We start from the raw sequence: 23,515 nt of genomic DNA on the forward strand, positions 1-23,515 counted from the left end.
ATCAAATAAATGCAGCCTTGATGAGCAGGAGACGTCTTTAAAAAACATTACAAGTCTTACTGATCCCAAACTATTGAGCGGTAGTGTATATAATTAAAATAACCTTATTACTAATGGGAAGATAGGAATTTTATCCTACAAATTAAAATTTAAACGCATAGTTTAAATATGTGAAATGGTTAACCATTTAAATCACTCTTATAGTTACAAACAGCTTGCTAAAAGTATTTTTTTTATCCTAAAGTATCCAATATTTTAAGTTTCTCTTTTCTTTTTCCAATCTATTGTTAAATCATGATCTCAAATCTTAATAGTAAGGTTTATAACAAGTTTAACTAAAGTGCCAACTCACTGTGACTGAGTGTGTACTGATCTCTCAGTTAATGAGGTTTCTCAGAAACATGTTGATGTCAGGAACACTTACTCACTGCTGAATCACCTTCATTTCTCAACTACAGTATTTACACTGGCTTATAAATGTCTGACACCACTCATCTAAAAGCTTCCGATTTGCAATTTGCATTTACTTGTTATTCACCAACAGAAAAGCCGTAGTCACATTACAGTCAATATATATATATATATATATATATATACACACATGTCTTAATCATTATTTTCAAATATGTTTTAAGGTATTTATTTTACAAATAAATGATTTATTAATTCATACTGTAAAAATCATTGAGTAATTGGAGTCGCACCACATGACTATTAACAACCAGAGCTAACCGTGACTTATCATTAAAGGACAAATATTACATTTTGACTTTTTTTTCACACTTTATTTGCACCACATGACTATGTTAGTGCTTAATTTGGTGTAACACACACACACACACACACACTCTCTCTCACTCTGCTCAGGCGTGTTTGATCCATCAGCCTGTGATTATTCACTCACTCATTGAAATGCATGAAAATGAGGCGCTTTATCCTCATTTTCTCAGGTCTCTAGCTCTCTTTGTCTCAGATGAATGCGCTGCACTTCACAGGAGCAGGTGTGCTGTCCAGGAATTAAGGGTTTTATTCGCCACTGCACGAATGTGAATATTCATCTGACCTCATCAAAAGAACAAGCTGTCTGAACTGAATTCAGTTATAGTCTGATATGTGCACTGAATCAAGAGAACACTAGGAAGTGAACACCCTGCATTTGTAGTGGCTCAATCCGGTTCTGTACATAACCGATTGCTGTTAGAGGAAATAAATCTTTAGACATTTCCGGTTTATAATGTGTTTCCAGCCAATCAGCTGCTGACATTCTATCCGGATCCATTTACTGCCAGCGTTTCTGAACTGTACTCATCTCATTCCTACAAAAGCCGCAAGTAAACCAACTTTAAAAATTAGAGACTCTAGGAAGACTTACATGAAGTTAGTTAAATTACATTATCTTTAAATTTCAATAAAACTTCTCAAAGCTGCTTTTAAATGTTGCTGATAAATAAAAACCCTGGAAATAAGTTAATGCAGTAACTCACATGAAATACTACGCAAAAAGTCTATCATATTCTGGTCAATAGATATGCATTGTGCTCCTTTTAATCTTTTTTTTTTTCTCTATCAAGGAGCAGAAAATATTAATGTTATAGTTAAACAGTGATAACGTGTAAACACATTGAAAAATTGCAATTGTTCATTACATTTTCAAGGCTTGTATGGCACTCAGATTAATGCATGTTTTAGATTAATTACTGCACAAATTAATGTAGTGTACATAGTTTTATTAAAGTTCATGAATAGAATCTGAACAGAGATGCCATGGAAATATTGTACATTCATCAGGTGCTGAGTAACAGTAAAAGAACTGATGCTTAAACACAATCCTTCGAAAGCAAAAGGGAGTGAATGATACGAGATGAAAGGACAAAATAATCCAGAGAGCAAATAAACAGCAAAAGTCAAACAAACATGCATTTATATTTGAATGAAACCGCCATACAGATGCATGTAATCCAGTGACATTTATAAAAATATGAACATACACATTTTATTGATATTTCTAAGTGCTTCTTTTTCTTAGTTTAAATACTTTGAGGAAGCATCTACATGCTGCATTTGGTTTGCGCTTCAATCACGTCTCAGTTACTCGACCACTGTATCAGAAATTAATGAGCGGGAAGTGAAATCCGTCTTACTAGGATCCTGACGTGGAATGATGCAGAGCAACTGAAGACAAACCACTATTAAATATAGAAAAATAGACTCCGACAACCAAAAGAAATTAAAGTATGTGGCCCTCGTGAGTCAAAGGCCAAAGATCAGTGTAGTCGATGTTAACATGTGTTTATCAATTTAAAGTCCAAGTGCAGAAAACATCAGTCATAACCCGCCACTGAACATGGGGTAAGGGTTAAAACGTCACAGAGCACCAAACGCGCACGTGTATAAAAGAAAAGTGTAAAGCACAGACGCATCTGGTGCATTTCTGACTCAGACAATCAGTTAAAGCAGAGTAACCCTGCTGTCTAACAGGCTGTCAATCATCATCTCCTCCCCCAATCACTGGTCTCTTAGCAAGCGAAGCCCCGCCTCTGTCTTACTGCTGCTCCCAGACTCCGCCCACAATGTGCACACATGTGGAAACGATCACATGGTTTGTAAAGGGTGACATTTATGGGGAACAACAGTGAGACACAAAAGCCTTCTGAAGGCAGGGCGGATCATAATGAGTTTTAATGACCTGAGATTATTTAAAGAGACTCAAGTGTGTTTATGCCAAGAGGAGAGGGATAAATCACTAGAATAAACCAGGTTAAACTAGTCCTGACAGCCTGTTAAACGAGCAGGGTTTAACCTCAGCAGCCGGACTGAGTGATGTCTCCGTCGGAGCTCTTGGTGACCTCCATGGTGGTGAATATCTGGAAATGAATGACGGGAAAAACATGTTATACTCAAAGGACTAAGAACATGAAATATCAGTAATATATTACGAAGCAGCAGGGTCACAGAAAGCGCACCTCAGCACATGTCGGGTGAATCCCGATGGTGTTGTCTAGCTGGTCTTTGGTAATTCCACATTTCATGGCGGCTCCGAAGCCCTGTGTGACCTCGCCAGCGTTAGGACCCAGATAGTGGAAGCCAATCACACGTTCCTGCACACAGACAGACAGACAGCAGTTAATACTCCTGAAGGTCTAGGACAGGGAGCGTAGCATCGAATCCAATGCAAATCATTCATACAACACATTTCTTAATGGAAATCAGTCACTGTCTGCTAGAAATGAGCCTGTGAAATGAACAAGTACATGATTTAAAGCCAAATTCACTGCATTTGCTAAATATGCATCATGCAAGCCAACAGATGGCATTAGATCACACACACACACACACCACCACCACCACCACGGTAAATATCAAACTAATAGTTAAAAAATGTTTAGAAAAAGTTCTAAATGTTATTTTTTCCTGGAATGGATTTTATTCCCCCAGTGGGCATTGAGAAAGTTATGAATAGTTATGAATATTAATAATTAACTGATGCATCAATTCAAATTGGTTTACAATTACAATCTATTTTCACAATTAAAATATTTAAACTCATTTTCCCCCAGTGGGCATTGAGAAAGTTATGAATAGTTATAAATATTAATAATTAACTGATGCATCAATTCAAATTGGTTGACAATTACAATCTATTTTCACAATTAAAATATTTAAACTCATTTGGAAAAAAATTTAACACTACAGCAAGATTTGTTAATACATTAGCTAACATTTTAACAGAATGCATGAATCCGTTAATGTTCATTATAAAAATGCAATTCTTCATGGTTCAGTGTTAGAAGATGCAACTTTTGACTTAAAATGTATTAGTAAAATATTGAAATTAAAAACAATGCTGTAGAAGCTAGTGTTAGTTTTCATAATTATATCCTATTAACACTATCTTTTATATTTTTCCATTTTAAGTTTTAGTAACTTTATGTGCTTTTGTCATTATATATATATATATATATTATTTCTATTTAGCTATCTTCCTAACCAAGTAAATGTAGTACTTCAACTTGTTTTTATATATATATATATATATATGTTCAACTTGCATTTTTGTAGTGTTCTTTTTTTTTTTTTTTTTTTTCGTTTCAATAATGCTGTGTTCATTTTTATTAGGCTTTTTCATATTTCTATTTAGATTTTCTAAATTCAAGTAATTTCAGTACATCAACCTAATTACATGTTTTCAACCGTTTATTTAGATTACTGAAACAATAATAGCTTTAGTTAACAATAACACTTGTAGAAGCACAGTTCATTGTTAGTTCAACTAATGTTAATGAATTAAACCTTATTGTAAAATGACTAAAATCCAGTTAAGTCACTAATTATGACTTAGAATCATAATGTTTCACAAACCAAACCACGTTCACATAGGATGAGGACAGTTATGCATGTCTTACGTTGTCAAGTTTATTGCAGATGATCTTGGCGTAGCACCTGTTGTTGTCCCGGCCGGGAACGGTGAACTCCAGAGGCCAGAACAGACTGTGATAGATCTGCAGAGACCAACACAATCACCAGAACATCATTAAAAGCACAGTCATCATCAGCACAGGTTATTAATATTTCCAGCCTGTTTGCAAACGCGCACCTCGAGGTTCTCCTGTCCGTAGAGCTCGACGGCCTTCTCCTCTGGGTAACCACAGCTGCCGTATTCCATCGGAGTGAAGACGGTGGTGGGAACGTTCACATAATCGCACTGAAACGACACACAGAGAGAGAAACAGGAACTGGTGAGATCGCAGAAAACCAACGGCTATTTACAGAGTTTAACCTAACGTTCATAACACATAAATCTAATGGGAATGGCAGGAATGGTTATGACAACGCCAGACCTTCAGAGATGCTCCAGCGAACAGTCGGCGAGCCAGAAGTTTCCCGGCCTGAATGGCCACAGGCGTCAGCTCCCACTTCCCCTCCAGGATGTCTCCAATGGCATAGATGTGAGGAACGCTGGTCTGCTCCTCATCGTTCACTGGGATCTTCCCGTTCCTGGACGGAGGAACAGAAAACGACTCATGTTAGCATTGGTAGAGCAAAATCCAAGTCTTGAAGACTTCATCTATTCCACACCAACAACAAACAGTGAAACAGAGTCCCAATTAAAAGTCCATTTCACACTTGGTTCTGATGCTTGATCCGAATCGGTTTACTTCCATTCCCTTCACAAATCTCTTTTCATGTTGTTGTGAAACGTTTGTGTCATTATTGTGAGCAGCAGGACCATATTCTACAATTCTTTTTCCTCATAACTTTTGCATCAATGTTTTTATTAATCTGTGTAGTAGTGTTGTCAAAAGACCCGGTATTTCGGTACCAAGTCGGTACTAAAAAAATGAAAACGTTACGGTACCAGGTTTTCTTAAGTGCCGATGGTACCGAGTACCCGGTCAACCCGGTTCTTGATGCGCTATCAGAAAGCTATCCTCTTCCAGTGTCGCCAAGTCCGCAGTTTTCCCACGGAATTGGGCTGCTTAACACTGTTGCCGCAGGTTGTTTTTCATGTCCGCGGGTTGAAAAACGACCCCACTAACGTGATATTTAGCCCCTGGAATGCGAATTTTACCAGGGGAACCCCGCCAAAACATGCGTATTTTATCCTCGGAACGAAAGTGTTTTTAATACTACAGTTTCCATCTATTTGATATACACTTAATATATGTAATCTTATCTAAATTTATTATAAAAGCTGAGGTTTGTTATTTACTGAAAAGTTATATTTTAGCTGGTGTCAATGATCTTATGTTGTATTTGGTCAGACTCAGTCCATTGCTTTACTGAAGTATATTATATTGTTCTTTTACAGCTGCAGACTGAGGAAGATCCTGAAACACACAGCAAACCCTAAAACAGACAACAGTTTACAGATGTTTTTCAGCGGCAGCAGAACTATGACTAAACTTTTGGGTGAAACTTGTTTACTTTTGTCATACTTTTATTACTTGTGGAAAAACTTGAAACACTTTTAAATAAGTATAAAGAATGGCATTGTTTTGTACATTTCATTTTTGTTTAACGTTATTAATAAAAATGTTGTTCAATTAGCATGTTTTTGTGTTTTGCTTTGGTACCGAGAACCGTGGATTTTCACTGGTATCGGTACCGAATACGGAAATTTTGGTACCGTGACAACACTACTGTGTATTCCTTACACTTGCATTTGCAACTAAAAATAGATATGCATCATCTGCGAAAGGTATTCAGGAGCATGTGTGCAAATTAAGCGTAGCTTTTTTTTGTCTCTGTGTCAGATTATGCGATTCTGACTCCTAAAATCATGTCGTGAACAACAAACATGTCAGACTACACGTTGCAATTAATCGCTTGCCGTCTTTAATGATGTGCGTGCTGTCATGGACTAGACAGAAGGTGCCATGAGCGTAAACAATGGCTCTGTCTTGTCGTCAGAAAAGCCCACAAATCTGGATTGCATGAAGAGGAGAGTATGGACTGTCTCGAGTATCGGTTTTCTTCCACCATGACAAACTACACGAGACGAAACGATTGAATCTTGTGTCCCCACGACACCCTACATCAAGCAGATCGTGTCAAAATTGGGCTAAAATCATGTAGTCTGAACTGAGCTTTAAAGTCCATCAGTCTTATGAAGTTTAAGATCATAAAAAGTCTAAATGTTGGTTGGATATATTTAAATGTACTGCCATATCAGCTTCATCTGCTATCACGTGGCAGATACAAATTAAACATTCAACAGCATAATATCATAAACACAACCTTTTAGAAAATTTTGACCTTATGCAGAAAGCCAAGTTGACGCATAATTCTATGAAAGATTCTTTAAATGCACAAAAAATTGAAAGTTTTTCTGGGTCCATAATTCAGTCTTTAAACATTTCCTTAAAAGTCTTAAATGATTTAATAAACATATTTTAGCAAGAAAAAAAAAATAAGAATCGCTTTTAACTTTAAAAGGCTATGATTTCATTTAACAAATATGAGCGCTGCACATTTCAACATATATATGCAGTGCGGCTGCGTGTTCACTGTGTGTGTGCATGTGTACGGTTTATACAGTTTAAGGTAGGCCTATAAATAATTACATAAATATTTGTTTCAAACTGTATTTAATAGTTAAAAACCATGTGCACTTTGTCATTGTGGCACAAATGCACCTTCAAGCCCCGAGTTTGTCTAAAGCCCAAATAAACCCTCTTGAGACTGCTGCAGAAAAATGAAACGAAAAATGCTTTGTAATATAACAGCCACATTACATCAACTTCAGCTCACTTCTGCAATCTAAGAAAACTGAGTGTTGCTGTAACTAATGCACAGTGACTTCTCAATGTACAGACACATTCTGTGGTACGTTAGAAACACACTGTGCATTACTAAACTGAAATGAGCAACTAAGTCAGCATTTCGAATCATAAATCTGTAAACGCTCAGCGAGTCGCTCATACAGAGGAACCATAAAAGAGCTGTGCATCACTCGCATATGCGTGAGGGTCATATGGAATCACATGATTCTACTTGAGAACGGATCTAAACCTCTGTGCTGCACTGATCTCTCAGACAGACTCAAACCACACACAGCTCACTTCAGTGTATGTGTGAATTAATGCGCATGAATGGAAATGTTCAGCTGAATTCATCCCGCCCCAGTGTACTCTATTAACACAGTCCGTGTGTCCTCTGGTCAGACGCTGGATGCACTTCTCAGTTCCCAGAGTTAATACTGCTGATTCACCGTGACACTCCGGAGCCCGCCTCTGACCCCACCCTCTCAAAAGCTACCACAACAACAAGGGAGGGAGGGACTATGAGGACAGATGACCAGAATAAACCATACAAAAGAAAGAGACATACTTGGCATTGACTTTAACTCCAGCCTTGTCCAGACCAATCTTTCCTGTACAGGCGTCACGACCCACTGCGATCAACACCTGCAGAGACACAGCAGCATTAGAAATACTAAAGGAATGTGACAATGCCGATTACCACAGAAACACCAGACTCCTCCCTCAGTTACAAAGAAAACAACAAATAATAATGAGCAAAGCATTGTTTAGTGGATCTAAGAGCACCCACAGGAATTACATCAAAACAGTAGTCTGTTTATTACAACTCAAAGGAAGGTTTATATTGAATAATTGATGCAAGAGCTTTAACAAAACTACGTGACATTATTGCTTTTAAACCCTCTGTAACTGCAATCTCATGCTCAGATTTCCCACTGACTCGAGCAGCTGGTGTCACACTAACCACATGATCCACTAACAAAGTGAAAATACTTTGTGCCTTCATTTCATCAAAACGAATGTAAAAATTTGAAAAGGGTGTTTGAAACAGCTCATGTTTTAATATGGTCTTCTAACACAAAAACACTAGGACGTTATGTACACGGTCTTAAAAATAAATGTATGAAGAACCACTTAAAGATACGTGCTCTGTTCCAAAACCTAGAGAGCTCCCTACAAATGTTGAGAAAAAATAAAAACATTTTTTTTTTTGGAAACAGAGAAATGATTTACTTATCAAGGATGCATTACATTGTTCAAAAGTGCCAATAAAGACATTTATAATGATACAAAGGATTTCCATTTCAAATAAATGCTGTTCTTTTGAACTTTCTATTGATCATATTTTTGTGGAAACTGATGCATTTTTCAGGATTCTTTAAAGCAGCACAACTGATTTCAACATTGATAATAATCAGAAATGTTTCTAGAGCAGCAAATCAGCATATTAGAATGATTTCTGAATGATATTTCTGAATGATATTAGAATGAAGACTGGAAGAATGATGCTGAAAATTCACAGCAATAAATTACATTTTAACAGATATTCACATAGAAAACAGTTATTTTAACTTGCAAGACTATTTCACAATATTACATTTAATTTAAACAAATAAATGCAGCCTTGGTGAGCAAAAGAGACTTCTATCATAAACATTCCACCGACCCCAAACTTTGTGCTGTGTGTCTTTGTATACACATTTATTTATATTTTCCCAATATTTGTGCAAGCTAAGTATTTTTATGCGAGTTAAATTTGTGATTCGAGTCTCCTGTATTTCCCATAAAGACGTCTATATGTACAGAGCTGTTTTCAGGCCACTTATGAGGTTTCAGTTCAGTCTGCTTTAGGAGATGTCGATGTAGGGTTAGGGTTGAAAACAGGACAGCTCACCAGTTTTGAAACATAGCCAGAGATAGCAGACAGCAGAAGATAAACCCGGATGCACTGCAATGATATCTGAAAGGAATTCCACTTTTTGGCCAACAGAAAGGCACACAGACATGATACTCACAGTGTTGTATTCCCCCTCAAAGATTGCATCACTCTCGGTTGATTTGGCCGTCACTTTAAGTCGGCCTGGAGTTCCAGCTTCTAGCTGCTCGATCTTTAGAAAAAAAAAGAAAAAAAAAAGAATGATCGTTTATCACCAACATAATGGAGTAAAGAGGCCATGATCATAATACTCCTAAAGAGCATTTCATAACCGCAGCTGCGATAGATAAAGCATCATTTCAGATTTCAGTAATGTTTAACAGCACACATGCACCAACCTTGGTAGGAACAAACTTCCTGAGGAATTTGACCCCGTGTGTCTCCATGCAATCTCCTGCACGGTTGGCCATGTCCTGATCGAATCCTCGCAGCAGAATGGAGCGAACCATGACGGTCACATCCAGCCCCAAACCGGCCAGAAACCCCCCGCACTCCAGAGCCACATACGACGCCCCGACGACAAGAGTCTTCCCGGGACAGTAGGGCAATGAGAACAGGTCATCGCTGCAAATAATGAACAAAACCAGTGAGGACACGACGTAGACTGATCATGTTTGCTCAAAAGGAGACAAAAGTTCAGACGTACAGTTAAACATCATAAACGCTGCCAAAGAGAAAAGTCAATATACTGAAAACCGCAGAGGCTTGAGTCTTGCCAAACACCTGCCACTCACTTCCTTATCAGATAAAAGATGAATGAACCATCAGGAAATCTCAGACGCGAGTCATAAAACAACACGCATGCACTCATCCTCAAAGGCCAAACTCTATTTGAAAGTTAACATCACTACGGCCTTGTTCAGACTGTCAGTTCAAATCCGATTTCTGTGCATATCCGATTGGAATCTGATCATATTTAGCAAGTAAGAATGGCCAAAAATTTTTACAACGGGCAGATTTGTACACATCCGTTTCAAGCTACATTCATATGTGGTTTGAAATCCTATTCAAATGCATTTCTGGAAATCCGTTTCCGTCTGACCGCTCAGATCGGATTTCACAGATTGTCACTTTCTCACGTCACGTAAAACAAACACATCTGACGTCTTTGCAGAAACAAGGCTGTGTTGTTGCAAACTGCAAGTAACGAGGAGAATGACAATATACTGCTGCTCTACACACCTCTGAGTTTTGAGACGGCAGCACAGAAAAAAGCCACACATTCCAGCTTTCCTACGTTTCTGCCGCTTCCTTATAAAACATAATATAATCCAGCACGACAGCAACATGTTGTCATGTTTTAAGACAACATTTCTTTTGCAAACTGTATTGCTGTTAATGTTGTTTTTAGCATAGGCAAACCAATGCAACGTCATTGCCATAGAAAACAATGCAGATATTCAGTTAAACGAAAAACAAATCAGATCTGAACTGTTGCGGTGCACAGTGTGGACAGTCAATCATTTAGATCGGATACGCAAATAATTTGGACTGACAGTCTGAACAAGGCTTATGCCATACTCAGCCCAAATGAGCAAATGTGCAAGTATGTTATTTAAAAACAAGTAACTACATGACCATCATACAGAAAGAAATCCTCCTCTTATTTGACACATCATTCAGTGGAAGCTTTCCTTCCCTTGGTGACTGAGAATGAATCAGCTTTAAATAAATAAATCCTGTAAATAAATCAGCAACGACCCCCCGAGGTCCAGCTGTGTTTATCCGGCTCTCCAGAGGGAGTTTACCGCGGTGAACTCAGAGTCTTATCTCACCTGGTGATGCAGTACTCTTTGTCTCCAGGGATGCCCAGATAACGAGGCCTCTCTCCCGTCGCCAGAACAAACTTAGCGGCAGTGTAGAACATCTCTTTCCCACGCTTGTTTGTGGCCTGTTGGGGAAGAGAAAAAAGTAAGACGAGGGCAGGTTTTGGCAGACTGTGATTTGCAATGCAACAGGCAACTTTTAGCATCTGATGCTGCTGCCATTTAGATTAAGTTACAAGAAAAACCAACACACACAGAAACAGCAGCTCTTCTATCCTGAGCAATGTCATTAAGGCATATTTTCCCATTTGTCCTCTGAATTTTAAAGTCACCAAACATGAAAGATTGCTGCTAATTCTCTGTTTGCTGGAAGCTAAACGTGTATTTGCATGCTCTTGGAAAAAAGAAGAAAGTCTTGGCGTGTCTCAATGGATAAAGCGGATGACCTCATGCCTTGCCTTAGAAAAGAATACCTATTTTTTGAAAAACAAACTTCATGTATTTTGGTCCATTTGAAAAGTGTTCTATGACTTTTTGGAGAGTCCAGATGGTGACTCCTTTGTTGAATTGATGGACATTAAAAGTATATAGACAAGCATGTTATTGCTGTATGGTCTTTTTTTCCCCAAGCGTATTGAGTTATCTTTTTATTTATGCATGTATTGTTATTATTACTTTTTGTTTATCCAGTTATAATGAAAAATTAAAATGATGTTTAAACCTGTGTGACAATGTATGACAAATACTGTTGTTCAAAAAAAAAAAAAAAATTTTCCAGTGTTTTAATGCTAAAAGGAATAATTAAATATGCCTTACACTTAAGCTATCAAACTAAAACATCCCTAGTGGAAAATAATCCAGTTGTCTTTGCATTCACATTATACCTGGACCTGTAGTGGACTTGGATCTCTTTTTTTTTTTTTTTTCTTCATCTTAGCTGTGACCGTTAGCTTTGCCTTCACAATGCATGCTGGGAACTGAATACAGCACGACTGGCTTGCTGGGTCAGAACACACTTGCCTTGATCTTGTGCGGCTCCACAAACTCAGCATAGGCGTTGACGTAATTGACGTTTTTGTCTCGTAGGGAAACTCTGTAGCCCCAGTTAAGTGAACCGATGTAGTTATTCACCGCGGTCCTCATCGTCTCCCAGTTGTGAGTCACTTTAATAAAAAGCCAACATTTGAGGAGAATGTGGATGAAAACAGGAGAAAGACAAAAATAAATCTACATTAAGACCAAGAAAGGGAAGCTCTTGAAAGCAAAAGCTTTGCAACACACTGAATTTTGTAATGATGATCACTCGTTCTGTGTATTTAGACGACTTCTGGTGTTAAATCTCACATCAACAATTCTTTCATTAAAGATATCGGTAACACTTTACAATAAGGTTCATTAGTTAACATGAACTAAGCATGAACAATACTTCAACAGCATTTATTAATGTTAGTTAATGTTCGTTTCAAGATTTACTAATGCATTATTAAAATCAAAAGTTGTGCTTTTTAGCATTAGTTAATGCACTGTGAATTAACAATGAACGACTATTTTTATTAACAAAATATTAACTAATATTAACAAAAATGTATAAATACTGTAATAAATGTATTGTTCATGTTAGTTAATACATTATATGTGACCCTGGAGCACAAAAGCAGTCTTAAGTCGCTGGGGGATATTTGTAGCTATAGCCAACAATACATTGTATAGGTCAAAATTATCGATTTTTCTTTTATGCCAAAAAACATTAGGATATTAAGTACAGATCATGTTCCATGAAGATATTTTGTAAAATTCCTACTGTAAATATATCAAAACTTAATTGTTGATTAGTAATATGCACTGCTAAGAACTTCATTTGGACAACTTTAAAGATGATTTTCTCAATATTTGGATTTTTTTGATTGACCCTTATGACTGGTTTTGTGCTCCAGGGTCACATATCAACTCTCATAATGGTCTTTCAAACAATTTCAATAAATATTCACAAGGCTGCAGTCACAGAATTAATAAAACTATGCTGAAACTTTCAGAGAAAGAGAAAATCAATCTGAAACTGAGAAGTCTTCAGAGCAGAAATCACAAAATTCACAAAATTGACATACGACCATAAAATCTGTACCGCATGAAGAATGCATGTTTACTTTTACTTCTTCTATTTCTTCTATCCAATGCATTAAATCATGTGAAGTCATTTTTGTCAGCCATCCATATCATGTACAGCTTCATATCTACGACTCACCCTGATCAGTGAATTCCCAGCCGAACTTGCGTGCGTCCTCCATGGCGGTACCCAGCAGAGCCGTTTGATGCATCAGTTTCTTAGGAATACAGCCCACGTTCACACATGTGCCTCCTAGACCTGCACAGAAACATCTTATCATCATCTTATTAGAAGTCAGTTTTGATTATACTTGCATGGTTTTGATTCCGGTTTTCTTACCCCAGGTTGTGCCCTTCGGTGTGGGAACAACATAATCCAGAACCATGACCTTCTTCCCCAAGGCGGCTGCTTCCTGTTTGGGCAGGAAGGGGAAGCGTTAAAATCAGATTCATGTGCAAAACCCACAGAAGGGTTGCTATAGTTTGGCTAAATTAATTTTTCCATGTCTGTATCAGAGTTTTACATGCACTATCAATATAATTATTTATATTTTTGATGACTTTGCTAGGAACATATGCAATACTATGCACCTGCATTTTTTTATTTGACAGTTTACTAAAAAGTGTCATTAGTGTTATTTGATTCATTTCTGTGAATCATTTTAAACTGTTTTTATTTCAATAAATCAATTCAAAACTAAAATATCCAAGAAAAAAAAAATATATATTTAATGTAGTTAGCAAATTATATGCAAATAAAAATAATAGTAAATATAAAATTCATACAAACATAAAAAAACTGTATAAAATATATAAATATATTTGTATATAAAAAAAATACTCCTGTTTAATTACTAGGTATTGCATACAGAAAAAAATATTTTTCTTTGTGTTAGTGTAAAACAGTGCCTCAAGTTGATTTTTACCTAAATTTGTATTTTACTTCTTGCAAGTCAAAAGCTAAAACATATATATTTTTTAAAACTGCTATAACACCAAGGCCTAAAACAGGGTTCATTTATGCAACTTAAGCATCTGAGATGACAAAGTGGCTCAACTGACCTGAATTCACCCCACACACACATACAGTATTTAATCAGCATCATAAATGAAGGACCTCTTTCTCAGTGTAATTTAACTCACCTTTGAGCAGGCCAGACCGCCAGAACCACCGCCAATGACGATGAGATCATAGTCGTACGCCTTACTGCCTTCACCCAGCAGCTTCTGCAGGTCGCCATCTTTGTGTGCCTGTTACCACGACAACCAACCCATCATTAGCAGGAGCATAAAAACGATGCTGATAAGAGGCACCGTGAAGAGGTGCTTCAGCATTATTCAGCTCGATTACCAAAGGTCTTCCCCACAGAGCTACTTTACACTCCGTTATGAAAGAGCTGACAGATCTACAGACAGATGCTTTATGCTTATGCACAGATTATGTGCATCCCAGACACAGAATGCCACATTTTAATGCAGATGGAGCATCTGGACTCAACGGTGCTACAAACAAACATGCTAAAATACTGTGAGAAGTTGCTCTTAATCATTTTAGGAATCGAGTCTGCCAATTTAAAGGTTACCAAGGTCAAGATACCTAGACGGCTAAAGGCCTGTTGAGAACAAACTCCAAAACAAATGATCACAGCTGCAAAAAAATGATTTGACATAAGGGTTGAAAAATTATATAAAAAAAAAAATTTAAAAAAAAGTTGAAGCCCTTCAGTTACATATTGAAAGCTATTTAGTTAGTTAAAAAATACTTGACACACCAGTTTTATTTTGAATATTTAATTATTTTAAACAATACTTGTAATATGTTTTAAAAAATATTTAAAGCATTTAAATAGAATCAACATCCTAGACATTAAAAGCCAAAATGTATAAAAAGCAGATTTATTATTATTATTAAAAATGCAATGTGTATCAAACTGGCAGCTAGATATTATTGTAATATCAAATCAGGAGGTCTATGGCGATTCCCAGCCATAATAATAACAGAAGACTTCATTTGCAAATACAGATAACTCCGTTTTTAACAATTCTCAGAAATCATGTTTTTTCATTGTGCATTCCAATTAATCTCAATCAAACTGCAGTTGGGTTATTTTGGCTAGGTTAAAAATAACTAAACAAAACAGCTAACTAACACAATAAAAACATAACAAAAAACATGATTTTTTAAAATGAAAAAAAAAAAAGAAAAAAAAAAAAGATCGGTTTTTGCAAATAAACTCTTCAACAGTAGTCACAACTAACAACTAAGATTCTTATATTTGACGTTGTTTAAAATCTCTCACACACACATTTTCAATCACATGCTGACACGTGAGATATTTCAGAGTGAAACTGACACATTTTAGAATAAAACCGACAGTCCTGCCCTGAATCATGATGACAGCAATTTAGTAAATTAAATGGGACAAAACACCATCTAGCAGACAGACGGGACATGCAGCAACATTTAATTGCCTTTTAATGACTAATAATTGATACTCACATCCCCGGTTTCACAGACAAGGCTTAAGCTCAGTCCCAGACTAAAATGCAAGTCTGAGCTGCTTCAACTGAAAGAAACTTGCACTGATTGATCTTAAAATGTGTCAGTGCCCTTGTTTTGTCTCAAGATGCACACCAGTAATGTTTTTTTTTTCTAAGGCATGTTCATAAAAATGACTTAAATGTCCTAATTGAACTATGGCCTAATCCTGGCTTAACCTAAGCCCTGTCTGTGAAACCAGGCCTTCATCTTCTACTTCAACAATCACGAAAGGGTGTGTGTGGGTGAGGCTTTTGCAGCAGAACGTCACTAACTCAGTCACGCATCCGCTCATGACCATCAGCTCAGCAAGAACTGCTTCATTTTAATACCAAATCCCCTTTGTTTGCCAAAAAATGTGTGTTTAATTTTCATTAATTAAAAGCTAAATTAACTTAATGTTTTATGCCTTCATTTGATAACCAGAAAAACAGAATTTCTGAGGAAAAAAAAAATCATAAGGCTATTGTAAGAATAAATAAATAATAATAATAATAATAATAATAATAAATAAAGTTGCTTTTATGCATTCAAATCATTAGAAATGCTAAAACACAGAATTTGGTAAGAATAAATCAAAACGTGAGAAAATTAAACATTACATAGGGCCCTAAACATGTATTTTTTGTTAAACTTTTAATAAACTGATGTTAAATTGTATAAGTTTCATGATATTAATTAATTAGACATGCTTTTTGATTAATATAAATTTAACCATTAAAAAAGAGTCCAGACAAAATCAAATGAAAAAAAAAAAAAAAAAAAATGAATTTGGGGAAAAAAAATTATAATATTAATACAGATTTCATAGGGCCCTGGATTGGACAATTGGCATTCCAAGAGTACTAATATTTAGTCCAACAACGCTAGCACTTTTCACTGTTTGCATTACTCCTCTTGTTTGCCATCTTCTTTAGTTTGGCAATTATATACAAAACTAAGTTTTCTGTCTGAAAAGCAAAATATTTTCAATATCAACCTCCTTTTTTTGTTCCTTGAACTTCAGTGCAAAACAAACATCACACAAGCATGAGTGCTGCTACTATATAACAGCACACCTGTGATTCAGCCACAGGCATGAGGCTGCAGGTAACCACAGCTGTCCTGATATTCAGAACAACATCACGACTGTGAGTGATATGATGCTTGAGTGTGTCTACTCCCTGCCAGAGGCAACGAATGAACACTTCTCTCTTTCGAATACTTATCTCTTTTTAAAGGCTACCTTAAATTTTCTCCTTTTGTTTTCATACAGCATAACACTTTGAAACGAGGTAAATAAGTAAATAAGGTGAATAAATAAAATTTAGTATTTTCATTTTCACTATTCCTTTAAAATATTCTGTATGCATAAAAAAAATTATTTATGACTCTAAAGAGAGCCTGGATGGGATTTTGGGCTGTCAAGCTTCCTGTTAGAAAAATGTTCTCAGAAAACAATTCTGCCAGTGTTTTCCTCGGAGTGAAGCTAAACCTCTGTTAATCTGTAATGTGTTAAACCCGTACCTGCTGGACTCCATCACTCATTAAAGAGTGTAAAATGTCACACGTTCAGTCCCAAACTCTTGAACATGCAAACATGGATGTGTTCAGTCATGTCTCAGGAAGGGCTATTGTATCTATTTTACTCAGCTTGTATCATGCAGATTGATAGTTCATTAGTTTATCTTGGTTATATTGCAAGGTTATAAAAACCATGCAGCTTTCCTTAACGGTTTAATTTTTTTTTTCTGGGTTTCTTATGTACAGAACTGAAGAGGAAGTGTAATGGACGTTCGTCATTGGAGACAGGGTGGGATATGAGCACATAATATGATTGACATATGAGCAGCGAAGAGAAAACACAGGCAGACAGTGCTGGACGCAGCTAATGCTCATCAATAAATCAGTGGGAAATTAATAGAAATTATGATTTTGTCGGAGCCATGCGATTTAAAACGAAAATGCAGTAGTGTAAACACACCCTAAAAGATGTGGAAACTGAAAACTATTTTAACTTTGTTAAACCATTTTGCACTGATTTATTGTGTTGATTACATTTTGTTCCTTTGTGCAGTGGCTCAGGAGATGAGTTTTTGAGTCTGAGAAACGTCAACAAGCTGAAAAAAACAAACGTTTGTTGTTTTTTTTGAGGTAACGTGTAATGTAATCTTGTTAAAACAAATTTCATAAAAATTGGTACAGAAAAAAGTAGCGTTCAGGAACCGGTATTGAAGACAAGGTATTGGTATCGGTATCGGTATCGATATTGAACATTTTTGAATGACACTCAGCCCAAGGCAAGACTCAGCAATGAACAACAATCTGGCAATAAAAAAAATTAAACTTTAGAAAGAAAGATGCCTGTCTTGGGCCTCTTGTTTGTTCTTTCATCAGTCAGTGATCCAAACGGATCATAGGTTCTGCCAATCAGAAGGCATTATGAGGCAGGCACCCAATGGTAAGTCAGAGTCGCTGAGGAGGTGACAACACACAGATGCACTTCACACCCGTCCTTGCATTCCAGAGCTGAGCATCGCTAGGATACCACAGCAAGAACGCTCAGGGACCCTGCGGAGGTCTGACCAAACCACTAATACTCAAATATAATCCCAATGACTTTATCTGAGCAAGCACAACAGGCTCCCAGTCTGTCAGCTTCTATTTAAAACTGAGAAAATGCATTGTCCAACTGCTTATGCAGCAATTACACTTGTCTCGCTCCACAAAAATGCTTTTAACCCACTTGTTCATGTTTCATTTGTAAGCTGAGCTTTATGATGGTATAAATGTGACAGTAAAAATGTGACAACTGACAGATATTTAGTGCCCCATGAAATTTGTATTCTTTTTTGAATTTTCTGAATTCTGTTTCGATGGGTATATTTTGGTAATCAAAAAGCATCTCTAATTAACTGAAATAATTAATCTTTCACAATTTAACAACTATTAATTAAAGGTCTAACAAAAATTACATTTTAGGGCCCTGACCCTTATGACTGGTTTTGTGCTCCAGGGTCACATATCAACTCTCATAATGGTCTTTCAAACAATTTCAATAAATATTCACAAGGCTGCAGTCACAGAATTAATAAAACTATGCTGAAACTTTCAGAGAAAGAGAAAATCAATCTGAAACTGAGAAGTCTTCAGAGCAGAAATCACAAAATTGCATCACAACACATACGACCATAAAATCTGTACCGCATGAAGAATGCATGTTTACTTTTACTTCTTCTATCTTCTATCTGCAATGCATTAAATCATGTGAAGTCATTTTTGTCAGCCATCCATATCATGTACAGCTTCATATCTACGACTCACCCTGATCAGTGAATTCCCAGCCGAACTTGCGTGCGTCCTCCATGGCGGTACCCAGCAGAGCCGTTTGATGCATCAGTTTCTTAGGAATACAGCCCACGTTCACACATGTGCCTCCTAGACCTGCACAGAAACATCTTATCATCATCTTATTAGAAGTCAGTTTTGATTATACTTGCATGGTTTTGATTCCGGTTTTCTTACCCCAGGTTGTGCCCTTCGGTGTGGGAACAACATAATCCAGAACCATGACCTTCTTCCCCAAGGCGGCTGCTTCCTGTTTGGGCAGGAAGGGGAAGCGTTAAAATCAGATTCATGTGCAAAACCCACAGAAGGGTTGCTATAGTTTGGCTAAATTAATTTTTCCATGTCTGTATCAGAGTTTTACATGCACTATCAATATAATTATTTATATTTTTGATGACTTTGCTAGGAACATATGCAATACTATGCACCTGCATTTTTTTATTTGACAGTTTACTAAAAAGTGTCATTAGTGTTATTTGATTCATTTCTGTGAATCATTTTAAACTGTTTTTATTTCAATAAATCAATTCAAAACTAAAATATCCAAGAAAAAAAAAATATATATTTAATGTAGTTAGCAAATTATATGCAAATAAAAATAATAGTAAATATAAAATTCATACAAACATAAAAAAACTGTATAAAATATATAAATATATTTGTATATAAAAAAAATACTCCTGTTTAATTACTAGGTATTGCATACAGAAAAAAATATTTTTCTTTGTGTTAGTGTAAAACAGTGCCTCAAGTTGATTTTTACCTAAATTTGTATTTTACTTCTTGCAAGTCAAAAGCTAAAACATATATATTTTTTAAAACTGCTATAACACCAAGGCCTAAAACAGGGTTCATTTATGCAACTTAAGCATCTGAGATGACAAAGTGGCTCAACTGACCTGAATTCACCCCACACACACATACAGTATTTAATCAGCATCATAAATGAAGGACCTCTTTCTCAGTGTAATTTAACTCACCTTTGAGCAGGCCAGACCGCCAGAACCACCGCCAATGACGATGAGATCATAGTCGTACGCCTTACTGCCTTCACCCAGCAGCTTCTGCAGGTCGCCATCTTTGTGTGCCTGTTACCACGACAACCAACCCATCATTAGCAGGAGCATAAAAACGATGCTGATAAGAGGCACCGTGAAGAGGTGCTTCAGCATTATTCAGCTCGATTACCAAAGGTCTTCCCCACAGAGCTACTTTACACTCCGTTATGAAAGAGCTGACAGATCTACAGACAGATGCTTTATGCTTATGCACAGATTATGTGCATCCCAGACACAGAATGCCACATTTTAATGCAGATGGAGCATCTGGACTCAACGGTGCTACAAACAAACATGCTAAAATACTGTGAGAAGTTGCTCTTAATCATTTTAGGAATCGAGTCTGCCAATTTAAAGGTTACCAAGGTCAAGATACCTAGACGGCTAAAGGCCTGTTGAGAACAAACTCCAAAACAAATGATCACAGCTGCAAAAAAATGATTTGACATAAGGGTTGAAAAATTATATAAAAAAAAAAATTTAAAAAAAAGTTGAAGCCCTTCAGTTACATATTGAAAGCTATTTAGTTAGTTAAAAAATACTTGACACACCAGTTTTATTTTGAATATTTAATTATTTTAAACAATACTTGTAATATGTTTTAAAAAATATTTAAAGCATTTAAATAGAATCAACATCCTAGACATTAAAAGCCAAAATGTATAAAAAGCAGATTTATTATTATTATTAAAAATGCAATGTGTATCAAACTGGCAGCTAGATATTATTGTAATATCAAATCAGGAGGTCTATGGCGATTCCCAGCCATAATAATAACAGAAGACTTCATTTGCAAATACAGATAACTCCGTTTTTAACAATTCTCAGAAATCATGTTTTTTCATTGTGCATTCCAATTAATCTCAATCAAACTGCAGTTGGGTTATTTTGGCTAGGTTAAAAATAACTAAACAAAACAGCTAACTAACACAATAAAAACATAACAAAAAACATGATTTTTTAAAATGAAAAAAAAAAAAGAAAAAAAAAAAAGATCGGTTTTTGCAAATAAACTCTTCAACAGTAGTCACAACTAACAACTAAGATTCTTATATTTGACGTTGTTTAAAATCTCTCACACACACATTTTCAATCACATGCTGACACGTGAGATATTTCAGAGTGAAACTGACACATTTTAGAATAAAACCGACAGTCCTGCCCTGAATCATGATGACAGCAATTTAGTAAATTAAATGGGACAAAACACCATCTAGCAGACAGACGGGACATGCAGCAACATTTAATTGCCTTTTAATGACTAATAATTGATACTCACATCCCCGGTTTCACAGACAAGGCTTAAGCTCAGTCCCAGACTAAAATGCAAGTCTGAGCTGCTTCAACTGAAAGAAACTTGCACTGATTGATCTTAAAATGTGTCAGTGCCCTTGTTTTGTCTCAAGATGCACACCAGTAATGTTTTTTTTTTCTAAGGCATGTTCATAAAAATGACTTAAATGTCCTAATTGAACTATGGCCTAATCCTGGCTTAACCTAAGCCCTGTCTGTGAAACCAGGCCTTCATCTTCTACTTCAACAATCACGAAAGGGTGTGTGTGGGTGAGGCTTTTGCAGCAGAACGTCACTAACTCAGTCACGCATCCGCTCATGACCATCAGCTCAGCAAGAACTGCTTCATTTTAATACCAAATCCCCTTTGTTTGCCAAAAAATGTGTGTTTAATTTTCATTAATTAAAAGCTAAATTAACTTAATGTTTTATGCCTTCATTTGATAACCAGAAAAACAGAATTTCTGAGGAAAAAAAAAATCATAAGGCTATTGTAAGAATAAATAAATAATAATAATAATAATAATAATAATAAATAAAGTTGCTTTTATGCATTCAAATCATTAGAAATGCTAAAACACAGAATTTGGTAAGAATAAATCAAAACGTGAGAAAATTAAACATTACATAGGGCCCTAAACATGTATTTTTTGTTAAACTTTTAATAAACTGATGTTAAATTGTATAAGTTTCATGATATTAATTAATTAGACATGCTTTTTGATTAATATAAATTTAACCATTAAAAAAGAGTCCAGACAAAATCAAATGAAAAAAAAAAAAAAAAAACTGAATTTGGGTAAAACCAAAGGGTGAATATATATATATATATATATATATATATAGAAATAATCTGTTATTCCCATCAGCTGAAGAACAGAACAGACAGTAACCAGCACAGCCTGCATGCACTTCATTTCACTCATTAGCACAAAAGTCATTTGATTCCTCTTCTAATATGCAAAAGGATAAAAAGTTATTGTGCTCTTACCCATCAGGTCCAGCTCTACTGCATTACACTTGACATTCAGCTCTTTAAAGAGCTCCTTCACCTGGAATTAAAGAAAACTATACATGTTAATTATTCAACAAGCCTTCAAACACTTTAGCAGAAAAATACCCATTACAGCTTTTTAAATGCATGAGTCATGAGTATCTCACTATCAGTGAAGTACTTGGGCAACAGAAACCAAGCTTCAAGTTCATGGAACGTGAGGTGGTCAAGACTATTCAAGATCCATGACATGTTACGTGCAAAACCACAAATGAGGAAAATCATTTAGGCTGTGGTAAAATGAGGGTTATCTATACATACTATACATACATCTGAATCCTTCACAACCTGCTGGTTTATTTTCCATCACTAGTTTGGAAAGCACATCACATTCGCCATTCTGCTTACAATGACTATAGATTAACCTCCATCCCAAAGTCTAAAACGCAATAATTTCTATGAAAACACTAATCTCCATTAACTTTAAGGGTATTTCCAAAAGCAGTTTTGTACTCCGCGCACAGCTGTCCTTCTGCACTCCGACACACACTTAAAGGTGACATATCACGAAAATCTGACTTTTCCAGGTTTTAAGTGCTATTATCAGGTCCCCGGTGCATCTACCAACCAAGGAAACATGAAAAAGATTAACCCAATCACTTTGTTTAGGTAAGCCTTTTTCTGCAAGCGTCTGAGAAAACAAGCGCCTCTGATTTCGCTCCCTTGGTGACGTGGCACAGGGATCTCATTATGATATTACCGCCCCTTAATCTGTAAACTTCCACTCAAGGTACCGTCATTTTGATTTCGCAAGCGACAACGGTGTACCAGCTCTAATGACATGGAGAAAGTTTGAGCAAAACATGCAAACCGTTCTGTGTTTGGCTGCAGAGACGAGCACAGAACACTGTTTATAGAGTCCCAGCCTCAGACGAGACAACAGAGCAGTGCATTTATTGATTTATTTACTGTATATTGCTGCTGATACACAGATCTGGATTTTACAGCAGATACGAGCTGTAAAGGTGCAGCTCTATTCTGGAAAAGGGGGCAGAGCAGCAGCAGCTCATTTGCATTTAAAGACACAGGCCCGAAAAAAAAAAGTTTCTGCTTCCACTCAAAATAGGCATTTTCAAAATTATATAATAAATGATCTGTGGAGTACATAGGGCTGTGTATCACCAGCAAAGTCACGATACGATACGTATCACGATACATATGCCACGATACGAATCAC

General features: G+C 36.3%; 1 protein-coding gene and 1 long non-coding RNA gene across 2 annotated transcripts in view; both read right to left on the reverse strand.

Moving 5' to 3' along the window:
* Positions 1–1,706: 1,706 nt before the first annotated feature.
* LOC107691074 (thioredoxin reductase 1, cytoplasmic-like) overlaps positions 1,707–23,515 on the reverse strand; it is a 25,722-nt gene continuing 3,913 nt past the window's right edge. The window contains exons 2-19 of the mRNA XM_016489555.1: positions 22,247–22,336; positions 19,914–20,021; positions 19,111–19,183; positions 18,910–19,029; positions 14,651–14,715; positions 14,211–14,318; positions 13,408–13,480; positions 13,207–13,326; positions 11,985–12,127; positions 10,974–11,089; positions 9,537–9,762; positions 9,278–9,370; positions 7,831–7,907; positions 4,839–4,995; positions 4,595–4,702; positions 4,404–4,499; positions 2,964–3,098; positions 1,707–2,864 (exon numbers count right to left, since the gene is read on the reverse strand). Coding sequence (XP_016345041.1) covers positions 2,802–2,864; positions 2,964–3,098; positions 4,404–4,499; positions 4,595–4,702; positions 4,839–4,995; positions 7,831–7,907; positions 9,278–9,370; positions 9,537–9,762; positions 10,974–11,089; positions 11,985–12,127; positions 13,207–13,326; positions 13,408–13,480; positions 14,211–14,318; positions 14,651–14,715; positions 18,910–19,029; positions 19,111–19,183; positions 19,914–20,021; positions 22,247–22,336 — 1,971 coding nt within the window. The 3' untranslated portion in view covers positions 1,707–2,801. The remainder of the gene's footprint in view (positions 2,865–2,963; positions 3,099–4,403; positions 4,500–4,594; positions 4,703–4,838; positions 4,996–7,830; positions 7,908–9,277; positions 9,371–9,536; positions 9,763–10,973; positions 11,090–11,984; positions 12,128–13,206; positions 13,327–13,407; positions 13,481–14,210; positions 14,319–14,650; positions 14,716–18,909; positions 19,030–19,110; positions 19,184–19,913; positions 20,022–22,246; positions 22,337–23,515) is intronic.
* LOC107691070 (uncharacterized) lies at positions 18,925–20,054 on the reverse strand. Its single transcript, XR_001634509.1, has 3 exons — positions 19,914–20,054; positions 19,111–19,183; positions 18,925–19,029 (listed from the first exon to the last, which is right to left on the reverse strand). It is a non-coding gene; the product is annotated as an uncharacterized LOC107691070 (long non-coding RNA).

This window comes from Sinocyclocheilus anshuiensis, unplaced genomic scaffold (genome assembly GCF_001515605.1).
Source record: "Sinocyclocheilus anshuiensis isolate Anshui unplaced genomic scaffold, SAMN03320099.WGS_v1.1 scaffold2739, whole genome shotgun sequence".
NCBI classification, from domain to species: Eukaryota; Metazoa; Chordata; class Actinopteri; order Cypriniformes; family Cyprinidae; genus Sinocyclocheilus; species Sinocyclocheilus anshuiensis.